Source organism: Mizuhopecten yessoensis, unplaced genomic scaffold, assembly GCF_002113885.1.
Source record: "Mizuhopecten yessoensis strain PY_sf001 unplaced genomic scaffold, ASM211388v2 scaffold10651, whole genome shotgun sequence".
Classification (NCBI taxonomy): Eukaryota; Metazoa; Mollusca; class Bivalvia; order Pectinida; family Pectinidae; genus Mizuhopecten; species Mizuhopecten yessoensis.
The window spans coordinates 1,702,491-1,722,607 of NW_018408653.1; the positions used below are offsets into that span (position 1 = coordinate 1,702,491).

Here is a 20,117-nt window from a genome sequence, read left to right on the forward strand (position 1 = left end):
CTCTAGAGGCATACAAAAAGTAAATGGCAACAATATAGTGTGGAATTATGCTGGTATACAAAGGTGATTTAGTGTTCTCAATTTTTTGGCCATTTAGCAAAACAAATTGTATTTATACAGACAAAACACGGCCCGAAAATACAGGGTTGATAAACAGATATGCGCATAACATTCCCTTCAAACAACTAAGCTTGAAGCATACACACAAGCTATTTTCAGACACAGCCATCATACACGTTACAGAACCAGAGTAAGGGGGTGCCCTTGGATTTTTTTGAACGAACATTTTCTAATTTAACAGCCAGCACATAAATCAACAACATTATTATTTAGTTTTGTACAAATGTAACATACAATGCAATTCTCTATGAAATGTGAAATGGAGTTTGAAATGCTAACAAAATCAAACTGTGCCACATGCAAAATGCCGGTTGGGAAGGGGGGGTGTGGGCAAGTGTAATAAAATGTGATAAAATGCACACAGTGTAACCTTACCCGACATTAAAATAAGTCCCAAAACACCTATATACAGTAATTTCCACCTCATCTTCCTCCTGTTGGTGCAACCCTCGACTGTGGTACAATAATGCAGAAAAAGAAAATCCTAACTGTCAAAACATGTGTTGATTGACGTTAGAGCCTAGCGAGGCACAGTGTGTTCGGAGGGGATTCCCTGTCCTTTGTATTGGCCAATCAAATAGCACCACGATCAGTTCATGGACCAATCATACACGAACAAGTACAAACCGACGTCTCTCAACTTGGCTCATGTTGATTGGTGGGATTCCCTACATTCTTGTGATGCTAAATCGGGGCCTTTTCTACTTCCGTTTCTGCCGCTTATGCAGTTGAAAATAATATTTTTAACCGGAAGTACGGTTAGTTTACATGGAGATGTCACTCAACAAGATCTCACGCACTTACTGTCCGTAATGTGATCATAATGGATTCTTTTCAGCTGTGCCAACAGGTAAGACTTAACAATTGTGTCAAGATCAAATGCTGATATAATGATTGAATCCTTTTATATGAAAAAAAATCAGTCAAGTGTTGGCATAGAACGGTCCCGTTATTACAGGTAACCAGCAGAGAAATCAATTTTATCACCCTGACGTTCGGAGGGTATCACTTGTCGTGTGTTGTCATCCTGAGAGGTATTGTTGTTGTTTTGTCAAACATGATAAACACGTGCGTTACTATATTGGATTTCAAGTAAGTCACTGTCCGTCACCTGTTTCATTTTGTGTGTCTGAGAAACACATTTTTTGTGACCTGTTTACTGTCAACACCAATTCAGGCAATTGCCTACGTTTTGCATTGATAAAAAAGGGTGGCAATACTATAGAGCAGAGAAAACTAGGAAGAGCAAGAAGAAAGGTATGTGTGATAATCCTTCTAGATTTGCATAGAAGCTAGTTGTATTTTCAGTAAAATGCATATTCTTATTGCAATATTCAAAAGAAAAATGAATATGATATAGTCAGACACTTGACTTTTTAGCCACATATGGCATACCTTTTAATGAACGTAATGATTAAAAAAAACCTACCTACAATTAATTATCTTTGAAATTATCAAAGAAATAATTAATCCAAAATATCTCCGTCCCATAAAAAAATTAAAAGGAGATACTGATCGTCAGTTATTTTGAAACAGGAAATAATTTTTCATGAATAAATCATCAACAGAATGTTACAAATGAAATTTAACTCATTGAATAACACTATGTTTCCAGAAACATGTTGAGTTTTCATAAATGTCATTTAATACTGTGCTGTTGAAAAATAATCAAAGGAATCAAGAAATTAGAAAAGAAATATTAGAGTCTATCAATGTAAAAGTTTATTTTAATATCTTATTTTAAACAATCCTTTACCCTGACCTAGCTGCCTCTGAATCAGCTTTATTGACACTTTTTTTTATTTAGTTATAAAGGAATGTTAAAAAGTACACAGAATATAAACATGCCAGTATGACATTATTTGATTCTTATATTAATGCCCCATAAAAAAATGATGATGTTTCAAATATTCTGAAACTGCTTTATATGAAAATTACATATGTAGCTTTTACTGTACAGATAAATGTATCAGCAGATTACTTCACACAGTGCTGGCAGGTTGTTTCTTACTATTATGGATTTAGAACTAGGAAAAATGTATGTCGTAGTAAACCAAATTAATATTTTCATAAATATTTTCATATACATGCACCGAATACTATTTTTTTTGGCAAACTATCATCTAAAAGACCAAACTGGCAAAGCATTGTTATTTATGAACGATTGTTTCATTTAAATGTTGCATGTCATCTGAATACAAAGTAAAGATTGTTTACAAACAAGTTTGAAATTGGGAAATTTTTAAGACATTTTTTAGATACAAAAGCAATACAATTTTACGTTTGGGGTCAATTTTTGACCCAGAAATGGCCTGGCTGGACACGTAAAAAAAAGATATTTGATGTGTAGGTTTACTATGTTCATAATTAATATATCCTTGTGTTATCGGTTTCCATGCAGTATCCGTGATTTCATACTCGCATCAATAGAAAACTGTTGAAATTACGGGTGACTGCCACAGACCTGTGTGAAATATACAAAATGAAAACAATTTTTTTTTTTTTTTTTTAATTTCACCTTCCGGAAGTAGCCGTCATATGCTTCTATGTCTCAAATTAAATCAGTGTTCAAAGAAAAACAACTTTAATGTACTAAACAAACTCTCCATTGTAGCCGCACCAACAAATACTTTGCTCTTTATTTCAATTTTAATCTTTGATGGTCAAATTAATTATTGAAACAAATTTTTCAAAACTGCACATTTGATTGATTTTTCAAAATGTCAACTTAAACAAATTCATTTAATATATTTATTTTATGTATTTAGTAATAATAGAATCTTGTATTATTTTTTGTGTTGTCTAATATCGGTTTTGATTGATTGTAAGTCATCTTTCCTTCTTTTTCCATTTAAAATTGATGTAAATTGGAAAATCACTGCAAAACAAAGTTTATATTTTTTTTGCAAACAATTTTTTGCAAACAATGTTTACCGATTTAAGATTTCGGAAGTGGAAATAAAATTTGCGTGGTGATGTGGCCTCATTTGCATGACTACAAAAATGACTGCGTCATGAATTAAATATATAACTGCTTTTTCAGGTATGATTCATTTTGAACAAGATAAAAAGTGTATCAAAATAGAGTGTAGGAAATAGAGTCTGGGTCTGAGATGAATTTTGGGCCTGGTAGTACAGAGGCCCCTTCCACTAGATAATTCTGCTTTTTTTCCCCAGAATCATATTTTTTTCTGTGTGTGAAATTGTCTTGAAGTCACAAGGCACAGGCCCCTGTCAAAATGGTTTTGAGAGTAAAAATGTAATGAAATGGAAACTTAACGTAGCGAGTCTCAGCATTCTGTGTTGTATATTTCAATTCATTTGTAAATCTGCTTTTTTTCTGACCCGAAGTTGAACTTGCCCATTGAATACAGCAAAGAGTATAATACACAGAATAAATATATTGTAATTTCCTTTTTCACAAAAAGATTTTTGCTCAGGACCCCAGGACCACTTGAATATAAAGCAGACTGCGTATATACATTGTACATGTATATATATAACCGATGTGCTACTGGTCGTGATAATAGCAAAAACAAACATTTCTACAGATAATTTAGAAGTGTTCTAACTCCTAAAAAAGACCTGTTACTTATAATTGTCTTTGAACTAATATAGAGGAAAAATTGCATTTAAAAGAAAAACAACTTTTTAAAGCTCATACACATTTAAAAGGTTGTGGGACACTTTACCTTGAGGGTTTCCGATTGATTACCAAATATTTCATTCATGTGGAATAATGCTTCATTATTTTCACTCATGCTTGAAACAATCTTAAAAATATTTGTATTCACCCACAGTTAAAAAGGCGTACATATTTTGATAAACAGACCAGCATTAAATATTTTCTGTTTGTAAATGGTCAACCTGAGAGGAATGCTATCTCTGAAGTGTTGACACAGAGCGTTGTGTGACATTGGGTCCCGTTCATTAACCGATTCCTGTAAATGACGTTTGATAATGTTAATGGTTCATCATGTATAATAAACCTCACAATAGTCTTACGCCATTTGTTTGTCTTCAAATAAAGAATAGACAACAGGTTGTTTGCATTACTAAGCCTCCGACAGACCAGGGGGGGTAGTATGAGGAATGTTTGGTGTCTCCGACTAGCTTTATATATTACAACAGACCGGCTATCAACATAATTGTACACACAGTCTATACATTACCATTGTGTATTATACCCACTAGGTACCGTTCTTTATACACAAAATCCCAATGCAAGGATGTGTTTATATACTTACTGTACTTATATACATATTAAATAACTTTTTACATATTAACAGTTTATTTACACGATGAACTGCAATACAGAGCCACTTGGCTGTACAATCAAGTTTCACCGGAGCATGTTTGTCAAGAGAAATACTGAAAGAAAAAATGTTACGAAAAAGGTAAAGAAAAGAAATACCAGCTATTGTTGCAGGAACCGCAGATTTCTTTCGGAGTTTGTAGGGTCCCATAGGCAGACGACTTTCGGAGTTTGTAGGGTCCCATAGGCAGACGACTTTCGGAGTTTGTAGGGTCCCATAGGCAGACGACTTTCGGAGTTTGTAGGGTCCCATAGGCAGACGACTTTCGGAGTTTGTAGGGTCCCATAGGCAGACGACTTTCGGAGTTTGTAGGGTCCCATAGGCAGACGACGTTCAGAGTTTGTAGGGTCCCATAGGCAGATGACTTTCAGAGTTTGTAGGGTCCCATAGGCAGAAGACCTTCGGAGTTTGTAGGGTCCCACAGGCAGACGACTTTCAGAGTTTGTAGGGTCCCATAGGCAGACGACTTTCGGAGTTTGTAGGCTCCCATATGCAGACGACACTTGAAACCTAGATTTGGTATAGCAGGTTACATGTAAAGTTGCATTCCAAAAGATTTCAACACAGCCCTGATTAGAGGCAAGGGTATACATGTATAGCAATAAAAATCATTATGATATTTTTCCTCAAACCTGCACATGATATACACATGTACACGTTTTTTAATGTGTCTTATTTTAAAATGTAAAGTCAGTCAGTTCTCAATTGCTTCCAATTTTTGTTATTAAGAATCTGCTTTGTTATCTGAGTTTTTCTATGCCTTGTTGTTATAAAGACAGTGGAACATTGCTCTGCCCTTTGTTGATACTGTACAGACAATAAACGTTACTTCAGGCCACAGAATTTTCTTGACTTAACGGATGTTCATCATTATAAGATCAATTATTATAACTTTTATTTGTTATTAATGATAAACAGTTAATTCATACTCATTAAAGAAACATAAATATTGGAATTGAAGGTTTTCATGCAGAAAATCTCTATCCATGCATTTAATGGTTCATTTCTGGCTATTATTTTGAGATAAATTTGATTTTGCGTTTCTATGTGCAATTGAGTCTTATCGTTATTGCATTTAGTCAGCATATCATGTTCTGCAAAACATGTGTAGTTTGTTCTTAAATCAGACCTATATTATTATAATAAATAAGTTATAAGTTGTGGTAACATTTTCACTGTTATATTCACCCTTAGTGTAACCATACAAATAAACAAATGGGTTTACAGTGCATAAGTAAAATACATGACATTTACCACTGTAATATAAACTGTTGATCCTGCATTACGTTTTAAATCTGGATTATTTTCTATTCCTATTTCTCGTCTGACTTGTTATTTAATCTGGACTAAAGGCATATCCTAAACATATTAGTCAGGTTTAAGATTTAACTCATTCATCTCTGAAATTTCATAATGAACTATTCCAACCTTTGATTTGGAAGAGTTCAAATGTGTCTTCAGGGATGAATGAGGTAAAAACTTGTCTACATAAAACAGTGACACCCATACCTCTGTATAATTACAGACTCCTGTGTAAATAGGCCATAGAAATGTTACTTTAAGGTTACCGTAGCACTACCCAAAACTGTAGCTATGCATTGGAAAGTATTTTTTTCAACATGACTATTTCTTTGATCAATAATAATTCTTCTTTGATCAATAATAATTCTTAAAAAGAAAACCATATCTTTGGGGTCTCTTATAAAAAACGAAAAAGATGAAATAAACAAAATACAATCAACAGCATGGTTTGAGTGGAACATTTCAGCGGGGCTGACCACAGATTTTAACCCCAAACTTCACACTGCTTTACTGCACAGACAGCAGCCTCTCTACCCAACTGAGCTATACGTACCTGGTCTTATGTATAAGTGCCCTGGCCCAATTGTGCTACAGTTAAATAAAAAATGGAACTAAGGGGAGGTTACCACATAAACAGTAGAACTCTCTAGTGTTTTGCCTGCAGTGGGACAGGGCTCCTTACATAATGAACTGCATTTAATACGAACAAATGAAAACTGTGTGCCTTTCTAAGGTAGAAGGTCTGAATGGATGGGATATCATCTACGGGAACTAGGGATAATTAAAAAAGAATACTCCTTCAATACAGCTTAACATAATTGAACATGCGTTGCGCCAGAATTATGAATCCGAGTAGGCTAAGGATATTTCATTTATATAAAGGAATGGTTTGATCCCCTTGTGCCATAGAGAAGGACGTATTAATGAAAATAACGGCAAAATATTTTTGACTTTTTTAGTTTTTATTTACTAATTAAGCCAGCTTTACCTTTTATTTCAGCCCAGATCAATTTTTGTTATATTTTGAACAGTTTTCTAAATCCAAAATTACAACAATTAGGTCTCTGATTGGCTGAAAGTTTTAGACTTTTAACCAAACTTGGTTATTTCTCCTCCTATAGTGCTAAAAAAAAAAATCAAAGAAGGGAATCAGAAATCAGTTTTCTGCACCCTGAGTTCAACCATGTCAACCATGTGAACCAATTCACAATCTTGGTTTGAAGTTGAAGGAAGGATTCATTCTTTATTCAATGTTTACTTCTATAACGATGTTACACTGCAACCTCACTCTATCAGAATTTAAAATCTGAAATAAGATTAATGAAGAATGTTCCATGGCCCGAATAAATATTGAACAACTGAATACTAAAGACTTCCTTCTCTTCTGGAAACTTTAAAATTTGGTTCAGTAAAAGCTATAAACCCTATACAGTCGTAATGTTATTTATTTTTTAAGTCTCCAAATTAAAAATAGTAATTCATTATTTAACACACATGAGTAAGTCTGTATTTTAATATTGGTTCTGAGGTTTTATTAATAGAACTTTGAATAGACTTTGATAAAAAATGTGATTAAATCTACAAATAAAATGTTCCCCCTAATGTACATTTGTTGTAAGGTTCGATGTTTCTAATAAAGCTGTCGATAAACAGTGAGATTTCTCACACCTGGGTAGGTCAACAGTCTCCTTTGATCTCTTAGTTAAGTATGAGCCTGCTTTAGAAATTAAAAATAAAATCTTGACAAGTTACAATGAAAAACAGACTTAAATTAGATTTTGTGTATCGTAAAAGTGCATTTCATTACTGGTATAGTTTTGTCTTGGGTGAATTTAAACTATTTCTTACTCTTTATTATGTCCAATAACCTCGCAGACCTAACTAGTCCATTGAAACTGACCACAGTTATACGTGTCAGAATTCTGAGTGATCAGAAATTTGAAATCAGGAGAGTAGGGTCAGGGTGGCACAGTGGAGAGTGACATCACTTTTCACCAAAACAACGGATAGGGTTCAGTTCCACTATCGGACGTGAAACTTAAGGTATAGGCGTGGACACCTAAGGATCCCTGTATTACTGCCAAAAACTGTAACAAAGTGTCGGAAACTGTGCTTTTCTGCTAGACTTTAGCTTTGTTAAATCATTTCGGGAAAGAAAACCATGCCTTGTGGGACTTTTATGAGAAATAATAACGATATACAAAATATAATCAACAGCAGTGTTTCGAATGTAAAAAAAATCAATCAGCGGGGCTAGATCAGGATTCGAACCCTGAACTTCGTATTGATGTACTTTCGCTCTAACTGATTGTGTTACCTGGACAACAAGAGTGTCCTGGCATGGCCCAACTGTGCTACAGCTATATGCAAAGGGAAGTGCAGTGGGACTGTGTTTTCCTTAGCCAGGCCACACAGGTTTTCTCCAGGTACATGACCCTCTGCATTCTTCCACCCAGGCCAACAAGTGTGATTAGTATTATGATTAGGAAAAACTTGTTTCTTAGTTGTTTTTAAGATAAATCAAGTTTATATTATTACTATAGTATAAGTTTTTACGGACTTTTTTTTTTTTTTTTTAGTTATTTTATAAGATTATATTAAAATGACAAAAAGAATAAGTAAACAATTTGCTGATGTAAGTCTGTCTCCTATGCTAGATACAGTAACAGAATAAAAGAGTTATGGTGATAAGGTACACGTGATCATACATAATTAGGTAGATATACAAACATGTAAAGATGATGTGGCTCAGTCTCCTCAGCCAATCACCTAGCAACACATTGGCTCTGTCTCATCAGCCAATCTCTTAGCAACACATTGGCTCTGTCTCATCAGCCAATCTCTTAGCAACACATTGGCTCTGTCTCATCAGCTAATCACCTAGCAACACATTGGTTCTGTCTCATCAGCTAATCACCTAGCAACACGTTGGCTCTGTCTCATCAGCCAATCACTTAGCAACACATTGGCTCTGTCTCATCAGCCAATCACCTAGCAACACATTGGCTCTGTCTCATCAGCCAATCACCTAGCAACACATCAGCTGGATGAGTGTATCATCAATAGCTTGGTGCTGTTGTCAACCCGAAACATACACATATTATTGTACATGTAGTAGAGTAATAAATTTCATGTACCAGATGGTGAATAGGGTAATCTGAACTCGATAGAATGGAAAATTGACATGTAATATGAATGTACATTTTTGTGTTATACTGAGTCAAGTTTTTAATTCAGATGTGTTGCCAAGTATAGATTGTGATAGTTCAAAAAGAGACAAATTCTAAATAGTGTTTTACACCTGTGTATTACTTATGTATTAAAGGTCACTCAGCCCCAGTGGAAGGGAAACATAGTTCTTTGTTTCCCCAAGACTGATTATTATTCACAAAGGCAAAGGGAATTATGTGTCCCTGCTTCAAGGACAATAAATGTACATTGAACACAAAGACTTAACACTTATATTGGTCCTCTAGTATCTAGAAAGTTTACCACTGATCTCAATAGTGAATTAAATGGCTGTATGATAGGAGTTTATGACTGCTGACCACCTTTGCGATCATTAACATGGAACTTTGATAAGTCTGAAGTGTAAAAGCTGGGATCAGTTTTTGGTGTCAGAGAAGAAGGTAATTTTTGGGATGTATTTCCCAAATTTGTAATAATATCATTCTTGGTCACGTTTCTTAAAATATAGCCACCAGAACAACATTTTTTTCTATTTTAAAGAAAATGCCTGTATATAACTACATTCAGCTCCACTTTGTTTTCTGTATAGATATAAGACCAGAGATTCAAGTCCTGTAACAATGTTGTATACAATTTCACAGGTCAGATTGTTGACAGTTTCAGAAAAGTAGACCTAGGATTTCGCATTGTTAGTTTGAAAGCACTTGTTTTACCTCAATTAGAGAATTACTTATTGATGTTATCAGGACTTCTATTGTTAGTTTGTAATTGATCAATATCCCATCTGATACAGGTAAACGCTAATTTCAGGTAACGACCACCAGGTAATAACAATAGAGAGTTCCTGAGGGCCACTTTGATGTCTGCCTCAAACTTCCATTACATCAGCCATTATTGGAATATTTTCAAATAACGATTAAATAGTCCTAGAAGGGTGTGACTGTATGATTGTAGATATTTTGCATTATTAGAAATGTGTTGTGTCAAAGAAGTCGGTCCAGGTATGTTATTGTCCCTTTTAACGGTAAAACAGGAAGTTATACTGTAATCATGGTACATTACAATGGAAGTGATATTGTAATTGTGGTATATCACACAGGAAATGATACTGTTAGTGTGGTATATCACACAGAAAGTGATACTGTAAGTATGGTATACCACACAGGAAGTTATACTGTAAGTGTGGTATATCACACATGAAGTGATACTGTAAGTGTGGTATATCACACAGGAACTAATACTGTAAGTGTGGTATATCACACATGAAGTTATACTGTAAGTGTGGTATCCCACACAGGAAGTAATACTGTAAGTGTGGGATATCACACAGGAAGTGATACTGTACGTGTGGTATATCACACAGGAAGCAAAACAGTAAGTGTGGTATATCACACAGGAAGTTATACTGTAAGTGTGGTATCCCACACAGGAAGTGATACTGTAAGTATGGTATCTCACAATGGAAGTGATATTGTAATTGTGGTATATCGCACAGGAAATGATACTGTTAGTGTGGTATATCACACAGAAAGTGAAACTGTAAGTATGGTATACCACACAGGAAGTAATACTGTAAGTGTGGTATATCACACAGGATGTGATACTGTAAGTGTGGTATATCACACATGAAGTGATACTGTAAGTGTTGTTTATCACACAGGAAGTTATACTGTAAGTGTGGTATATCACACATGAAGTGATCATGTAAGTGTGGTATATCACACATGAAGTGATACTGTAAGTGTTGTATATCACACAGGAAGTTATACTGTAAGTGTGGTATACCACACAGCAAGTAATACTGTAAGTGTGGTATATAACACATGAAGTTCTACTGTAAGGGTGGTATACCACACAGGAAGTAATACTGAAAGTGTGGTATATCACACAGGAAGTAATACCGTAATGGTGGTATACCACACAGGAAGTGATACTCTCGAAGTGTGGTATATCACACAGGAAGTTATACTGTAAGTGTGGTATATCACACATGAAGTGATAATGTAAGTGTGGTATATCACACATGAAGTGATCATGTAAGTGTGGTATATCACACATGAATTTATACTGTAAGTGTGGTATACCACACAGGAAGTAATGCTGTAAGTGTGGTATATCACACAGGAAGTTATACTGTAAGTGTGGTATAGCACACAGGAAGTAATACTGTAAGTGCGGTATATCACACAGGAAGTAATACCGTAATGGTGGTATACCACACAGGAAGTGATACTCTCTAAGGGTGGTATATCACACAGGAAGTGATACTGTTAGTGTGGTATACCACACAGGAAGTGATACTCTCGAAGTGTGGTATATCACACAGGAAGTTATACTGTAAGTATGGAATACCACACAGGAAGTTATACTGTAAGTATGGTATACCACACAGGAAGTTATACTGTAAGTGTGGTATCCCACACAGGAAGTAATACTGTAAGTGTGGTATAACACACAGGAAGTAATACTGTAAGTGTGGTATATCACACAGGATGTGAGACTGTTGGATGGATTAATTGCTACCTTTTTGTGGTTTGGGGGAGTGCACATTTTCAATGAATCTGATAGATATACTTGATAGTTATAGCCACTCCAGATTGGCCGTTGAGGAGGGACTAGATAAAGAGCAATCCACCCTTTTTATACCAGGGATTATCTTATGTTGCATGGCAGCACATGACAAGTTTATAAAGGTACATTTGGGTCAATATGTATAACATACTTGTTGTGACAGCTAGGATTGTAATTTCCCCTATCCTATCTTTACTTGTATTTCTATTCTTGACCTTCTCTTTAATGCTTCCCTTGGCTCCACCACACTTTCAGCAAAACATTTGCCAATTTTAGAAAGATGATGTGTTTTGTCCCCAGGTCAGAGTTTAGGGTAACCGCAGTTGTAGTAGGACCAGGAGTGGTGATAAAGATAATGCCGTCACTGGGGCTCGAACCCGCAACCCTTGGCTCTCCAGTCCGATGCTCTACTGCTGAGCTAAAGGGAAATTTCCTACAGCTGACACTTATAAGGCAACCTAATCAATGAACATCTTTTACACAACGACTGGTTAATCTGTTATCAGTAATGCTACTGGGTAGAGCACTATGCTGGGTGCCTTCAGGTTGGTATTTGAGTGAGATAGCACTCTAAAGTCGACATCAGATCCACTCTATCACAAGGAAGCAACTACACCAACATAACCACCTCCAGCACAAACGCCGACATAACACACACGGCTGCACTCCCTTAAATAATCTTAGATGTTTAATAGGGCGTTAAACCCTATAAACCGAACCAAGGACAGAATCACTTCAGGCACTGATCACATCTACTTTATGAGTAGCTGATCATGATAACAATAACAAATAATTGATTTCAAAGATTTTCATTTTAAATCAACTCTATTTTTGGTAACAGGAAGATCCGTGTGCTAATGTTTTAAATGTAATAACATTATTAGTGGCCTACTATTGAAACCACTAGGACAACTAGGTTTAAAGAATTGATCATATCTGTTTGTGGACCACTGTTAGGCTCGAGGTTATGGCAAGTGATCAAAAGTCAAATCATTAAAATTGAATTGAAGAACCCCATAAATAGATGTGTCATGATTTAAGGAAAGTGTGGTAAACAACTTCATACCCTGGAGTTCAAGGTCATGGTGATTGGGTCATTGGTGAGACTTTATAATGGTTTCCCTGCCGATTACTTCAGCATGAACAAAAGGGTATTTTAATGAAACTCCATAGATGCTGTATCCATTTTGATTTTGTAAACCAAACTGGTGCTTGAACTCAAACTGCCTCACATCAAGATTTTCATTTTTGGAAACAGATATATGTTGACAAAACTCAAAACAGTTTTCAAATGGAAAGAAAAATGTTGAATGTACTCCATAGAGCATTCATGTGGGATGAAAAATTAAAGCGATTATTTAATGGGTTTTAAATTTCACTCGTTATGTGTGACCATAGCTAGGTGTTGGAGAGTATTCATAACGAAGCACAATTTGAAAGGTAGACAGTTTAATAGGTGTATAAACATATATCATACCATCATCTGTTGTTTGTGTCATATACCTGTCTACACATCAGACATTCTCTGTCAGTCACTGCACATATATTATATACCAGGGGGGGGGGGGGGGGGGGGGGGGAGGAGAGTAAATGTGTTTTGAGGGAAGTTACCTGTAACTGTTGTCAGCTCTTTGAAATTGGTACATCTTGTTCAGTCTGGGATATAATCAGAATTTTCCTAAAGATTACAAAATGAGTTTTAAAAACAGTTTGAACACAAGATTTATGTCTAAAAACAACAAGGTCATGTTTGAGGTAGAAGACGAAACTTCCATCTGATGTCATTTGCATAAAACAAGATCAGAAATCTGAAGGCAACAATATTATCCATACAAAGATAAAAAAAATGGCTGTCTGAAGATGGTGTTCTTATTGAACACTTCAAAATGTCTGAAAACAATGGCTAAAGGCGTCAATATTTCTGCGGGGAACAACATTTGTGTCTGAAGGTATTAATATAATAAAATGATTAGTTCAGAAGATGACAACGTTTCTGCTCAAACACAAGACAACATTTACTTGCTGATGACAAAAGGCAATGAAATTGACAACAAAATATTGCTATCTGCAGACATCAAATCATCAAAAAGTTTGAATATAATACAAAATGTTATAATTAAAAATCTCAACACGTACATGAATTAAACCTAGCTACTCTGCTCTATGTGATATTCAAGGATTTATTTGGATTACAATAAACTAGCAAAATTGAAATGGCTACTTCATAATAAAGATATTGAAACATGTCTTTAATTATGTAATTCCTTGACACACAGGCATGGCCTTGCAATCGATTTCTTAAATTTATGTTTGATATACAATCTATAGGAGACAATCATCTGCCTGAAAGTGTCTGTTTGCTGGGTAAACTTGAAATGGCTATAGATACTATGATGATTTATTGGGGATATTCTATGTAAAACCGTCCTTGGGAGGAAGTGTGTCTTGTCTGACAACACACATTTTCGTGTATCTAGGGTTTAAGTACGTTAATTTATAGGATCATACGGGAGATTTAAATGTATCGGGAACATCACGGGGGGATTTTCAAAAGTTCCTTTGTGTTTACACTTAAGATAGGCGTGTTTCACTAAAAGCTAACTTTGTGTTTGAGTTTAGAAGTTTGATAAACTACAACGAAGCGGTATAACGCTGTGTTAAGATTCTATATCGGGTTAAAGGATTTAAAAGCAAGGTAATCTCTACACAAAGTAAGTCATGTTTTAGAATTGATCATCGGTCCAGCACTGCCTCTCCATTATCGTGAGGTTGGAACTGAAGATTTCTTACATTGCAATCCTCATGACATTTTTATTTTAATGTAATTTTCATGAGTAGATTGTGTACAATATTTACCTGTTCTGATATAGAGATTTTTTGGGGTATTTTTAGGTTCTGTTGAAGGCCTTTTTACCAATTTTATCTACAGGAATATTTCCGAATGGTCAACAATTTACTGCAGTTAAAAGAAAATCACTTGTTAAAAAGTGTGTTCTTGTATTACGTATAAGATATCTTTCTTTTACTTAGAATTTTTGATAAAGACATCTTAAAAACATTATACATTTGTAGTGCTGTTATTGTGTTCGATGCAAATGCTGGTAAATGTACATGTAAATTCCTTAAGAGCTATTTTACCAATAAAAAAGGTACGAAAATGTATGTGGAAATAGACAAAAAAAATAACTGTGATTGAAATATGATATTTTGACAGATGTTTACATGTATATATTTATTTGAATTCACATTTGTGTTTTGCATTGGTGCAGATCTCAAAAATTTATTACAGTTATATTATGGGATGGTTTTAGTAAAGTAATAATACATTTGTATCTAAAAACAGCAAAATCTGACTGTTTATGAATTGTTATCATCCATTTCAGATTGAAAGATGGGCCGACTGAAACCTTTGGGATGGACATTGGTCAAGATGGAGCCTAAGTGACCAGTGTTTTAAGAAATATTGTGTCACTATGGTTCAGCTTGGGAGCCTCCTTGATGACGAGGAGGGTGTCACACCTGTGGCACCTCCTCAGAAATATTCCCTCAGAAAGTCAATAAAACCATTCGTCTGCTCAACACCGGATGACTTCACGGAAGAGCGTGAATTTCTAAATCAGAAAATTTTTCCACAAATAAATGAGTTATACATGATGCGTGGATGCCGATTTTCTCCAGTGGATATTCCGTGGGGAATGCAGGATGACCAAATAGCCACTGGTCATCTTTTGAGACTAAATCTGGAATATATTTGTAAGTGTTTGCCCTACTTTCTGTGCCTTTTGGGTGAGCGCTACGGGCCCTACAGGCCTGTTGACTCACCCTCACTGCCAAAAAAAGTCACCCAACTTCCTGAATACGCAACTTCTCTCGACCGCAACTATCTGGTGGCCGCCTCGGCTGGCTATCAATGGGTGCTTCAGGAACACCACCAAAACAACAGTCTCACAGAGCTTGAAATCATCCATGCCACTTTCCTCAACGATTGCGACTATGCTCATTTTTATTTTCGTCAGCCGGAGCATCTGGACAGAAAATTCGGACATTTGTCAGACGATGCTCGACGAAAACTCAGCAAACCTTACCTCCCTGTCAATGAGTATGACGACCTTAATATCAGGGATTTGAAACAGAGAATCGTTAACAAAGGTCTTGCCGTGAAATACTTTAAAAGCCTGGAAGAGTTAGGTGTCCATGTTATGAAGGATTGGACCAAGGTTGTAGATCTAGTTTTCCCACCGCTAGAATACTCCATAGCAACGCTTGGTAAGTCAGCTTCAAGGTTTGTTCAGAGTGCACTTATGTTTTCAGTTTATTCATTGATAGACCAATTTATTATCTAGGCCAATCCTTAAATAAGGAAATATTGTAATTTCTTCTCACATGTAACTGAAACCTGACTTTATGAACATCCTGTAAAATTTGCCATGATTGTATAGCCCTGTACAGTGAGACCTAACTTTACTAACACCTGACTTTACTGACACCTGGCTATAAGGACATCCTGTAACATTTGCCCTTATTGTATAGCCCTGTACAACGAGACCTGACTTAACTGACACCTGACTTTACTGATACCTGACTTTACTGACACCTGACTTGACACTTGACTTTACTGACATCCTGTATAATTTGCCATGATTGTATTTGCCATGATTGTATAGCCCTGTACAGTGAAACCTGACTTTGCTGACACCTAACTTTACTGACATCCTGTAATATTTGCCATGATTGTATAGCCCTGTACAGTGAAACCTGACTTTACTGACACCTAACTTTACTGACATCCTGTAATATTTGCCATGATTGTATAGCCCTGTACAGTGAAACCTGACTTTACTGACACCTGGCTTCACCAACACCTGACTGAAACTTGTGTATACTGTAGGAAGTTTCTAAATTTAAGTGTACAACATCACTACCCACAGTTTTGTATAGCTCGTTTCCAGTAGAAACCAAGAAGGAAGTTACAAACACAAATGTAACAATGTGATCAGTTTATAACTGTTTTACAACAGGACTGTTAACAAGTTTTGAGACAATTTTATGCAGCACACGTAGCAGACAATGTTTTCTGTGACTTTATCAGTTGGACTTCATGCTAACATTACATGGTTACACGTGATTCTCAAGTGAAAAAAGTAACTTTGAAGAAATAAGTGATAGTACAAAGTTCAGGTATGAGTTTGTATATCAAGCAAAAGGTCAAGGTCACAAGATTATTTATAAAAATGTCACTAATTTTGCATAGGTTGGGGTATTCCTGTCTTACAGACATTGATGATTTCAAAAAACACTATTCTCTTGGAAGCTACGTCTATTTGTCTGTCATTAATATTTTTATTACTTTTTTTTTGCTAGACACAGAAGATTATCAGGAATGGGTAAACAATGCAATGTTCGCTGACAGTCGCCGTCAGGTGTTTGTCAACTCCGTAGAAATTAAGGCACTACATGAGGAAATGACAACATTTGCCAAGGCTGCACTTGACGACCCTCCAGAGGAAGTCCAGGAACTAATGGACCGTTTCAAGTCCTATTCCATTGTTTCAAAGCTAAAAAAGAAGTAAGTTGCTATGACAATAAATATTAAGTCTAAACATAACAACTCAACAAGAATTTGATTTTTTTCCTCCGAACTGGACAGTTTTCATACCATTATTTTAAGACGAATCGTGTGTGGATATTTTGAAATTCTTCTATCAGGTAGACACAATTTGGGGTTATAACTGTAAGTCGAAATTGTACACCTTTGAGTAGAATTTCCATAGCCCCCTTACCTGTAGGTATGACAGACTCTATTTGTCTTTGTTCTTAATCAAATTCCATTGCAAATATTTATACAAGTTAAATATATATATATGTATATTGTTCAACTTGTATATTCAGCCTTTTTTGAACACTGGAGGATTTGTTAAACTTCGGAAAGATATTTAAAGTTTGAAATTTAACAATACAATCGGTTTTTTAAAAGAACTATTGACACAGAGATGAAATAAAACCAAAATTGGAATTTAACACGACTAATATTGTATTTAAGAGGAATAACTATTGACTTAAGGAAAGGAATGCAACCAAAATTGCAATACCTTACTGATTGTTTTAAAACCGAATAACTGTTGATTTGGAAAAAGAATAAAACGCTTCTTGTGTTATGTGTATCAGGGCATTGTATAGAAAATTGTATAATTGTTACTGGTATATAAATGTACACGATATCGAACGGCAGATTCACGTAAACAGCAATAGTTCTACCCCCCTGACAGATATGAGCTATAATAATAATAATATACAGCATTTATATAGCGCCCTATATAATTTGTAAAATTACTCTAAGGCGCTTTACAACATATGGATAATAGTAATGGTTATAATTGTGAAAACAAACAACAAAGGCTTGCAATCACTTTCATACATTTAACAAGCAATGTGCACATAATTGAACAAGTAAAAGGGTGGTATTTACATGACGTCTTTGCAAAGATTCTAAAATGCAGACGTGAAGAGGTGAGTTTTAATGTCCCTCTTGAACTTGGCCAGGGTATTCGACTTCCTAATAGCAGATAGTAAGCTATTCCACAACGTAGCCGAAACCCTCCCAAAGCATCTGTTTCCGTAGGTCACAGTACGAGATTTTTGGGACACACAACAAAGATTCTGACTCCGACCGCAGTGATCTTGACGGCTGGTACAGGGGAACAAGTTCCTGTAGGTACTGAGGAGCTGTTCCATTCAGTGCCTTGTATGTGTATACCAGAATTTTGTACTGTGACCTTTTTGTACTGCTATACACTCAGAATCACAATAAAAGTGGTTTTACAAGTTTTGCTCACATTTTGTCATTATTTTTCCAAAAAAACTCTGCAATCATGACCTAAATGTTATAATTAGTTGCAGTTCTTATTTTTACAATGTAGTAAACCGTATTTGACCTAAAAAAAACCACTATCCCATATAATCACCTCGATGCTTTCCCATCCCTTCACCATCATTAACCAACTTCTGGAATGGTTTTGTAAAAAAAAAAAAAAAGTAAAAATCAAATTACTGACTTTCTTGAAAAAAGTTTTTATTCAGACTATATTTATAAATTATTTGAATGTTCTGCAATCATTAGAAGTTTTCCAAGTTTTTAAGGGACCAGGGCATATAACATGTCTAAATCGGGTGTCATTGTGCTGATTTTCCCAAAGCATAAAACCTTGTATCTTTAATAGTCCCAAAGAACCAGAAAAACATGATTCAGTACTACATTAACATATAGATTAATGCCAACAAAAAAAAGGAGGATTAGCTTACCACAAATATTAATTTGACTGCAAATAAACCCCCATCCCTAGTGGGGGAAAAAACAGAATTACAAAACTTTAAATTTTGGAGGGGGCTTAATTGCAAACATCCCCTCAGTTCATTAACATTCAGGCTGACGTCTGCCATCTTGGATATTCCCCTGCTTTGATCTTTGACCACAATTCATGTACTAATAATTGTTTATTTTGTAAAAAATAATGACTGTAAGATTAACAGCCTAAAAGTTGATCAGTTGATGGTTTGGTAGGTCGCCTAACACTTGTTTTGTCTGTGTTGTTACAGGAAGCCCCAGGCAGTGCAGTACCAGTCTATGATGTTGATACACGGTGACCGAGGCAGTGGTAAGAGTACGGTCGTGGCTAACTGGTTACCAGGGTTCATGGCAAGTCACCCCGATCTCAAGGTCATCAGCCATTTTGTGGGTAGCAGCCATCGTAGTACCAACATCTCTGTGTTCCTGAAGCAGTGTATCAAGGAACTACGGGAGGAATACCTCAGACCAGGTACGGAGGCGGTTTGACACTATAACTCATTCACCCTGAAGACACATTTGAACTCTTCCAATTCAAAGGCTGGAATAGTTCATTATGAAATTTCAGGGGTTAATGAGTTAAACACCCTCTTTGATTGACAAGAAAGGAGATTCTATACAGTGCCATTTCTTCTCTGTTAAAAAACATGTAATCAAATTGTTATATAGTCTGACAAGCAGACAGAATAATTATGAGCAAAATATTTCAAAACGTGTGAAGATCTTAGTATATTTTAAGTAGTAAGTCTCATATACAAGTGTTGATATTGATTTTTTTTTTAAATTTGTCTATGTCTTTAGAGCTCAAATTTGGTCCTATTCCAATGAAAAATTAACATTTTTCCTTAAATCTACATTAGTTATCTAAATTCCTATATTAAAAGGAAAAAAAAAAATGTTTCCAAAAGAACACCATTTCATATCCATAATTTCTTTATAGAATCAGGTGTATTTTTGGGTTTGCATCAAGTATTTAATAAAGTATAACATATTGTATTGTTTACAGACTCGGAGGTGGATCAGCCTCGAATCACTGAAGAAGACCAGCCCTGGAGTTTTGAGGAGGTGTCCCAGGCGTTTGTGTCTGCACTTTCTCTCGGCCCCTGTGTTATTGTCCTTGATGGCATTGATGAACTCGGTCTCACCCTCGGCCAGACCAACAGACAGGTAGAGGATCTCTTTTTCTGTCCACATTTAGCAGTAAAATGTCTGCTATTTTATTTAACTTGTCAGGTTAAAAGACGATTTTGGTGTTGCAGCATTTAGTGATGACCTAT

General features: G+C 35.6%; 2 protein-coding genes across 5 annotated transcripts in view; one reads left to right on the forward strand and one right to left on the reverse strand.

Moving 5' to 3' along the window:
- Positions 1 to 697, reverse strand: part of LOC110461697 (serine-aspartate repeat-containing protein I-like) — a 43,136-nt gene extending 42,439 nt beyond the window's left edge. For both annotated transcript variants that reach the window (XM_021515303.1, XM_021515302.1), the window contains exon 1: positions 496 to 697. In XM_021515303.1, coding sequence (XP_021370978.1) covers positions 496 to 547 — 52 coding nt within the window. In that variant the 5' untranslated portion in view covers positions 548 to 697. The remainder of the gene's footprint in view (positions 1 to 495) is intronic.
- A 167-nt stretch (positions 698 to 864) lies between these two features.
- The window catches only part of LOC110461680, a 57,309-nt gene continuing 38,056 nt past the window's right edge, over positions 865 to 20,117 (forward strand). For all 3 annotated transcript variants that reach the window (XM_021515276.1, XM_021515278.1, XM_021515277.1), the window contains exons 1-5: positions 865 to 970; positions 14,882 to 15,764; positions 16,860 to 17,064; positions 19,092 to 19,312; positions 19,847 to 20,007. In XM_021515276.1, coding sequence (XP_021370951.1) covers positions 14,972 to 15,764; positions 16,860 to 17,064; positions 19,092 to 19,312; positions 19,847 to 20,007 — 1,380 coding nt within the window. In that variant the 5' untranslated portion in view covers positions 865 to 970; positions 14,882 to 14,971. The remainder of the gene's footprint in view (positions 971 to 14,881; positions 15,765 to 16,859; positions 17,065 to 19,091; positions 19,313 to 19,846; positions 20,008 to 20,117) is intronic.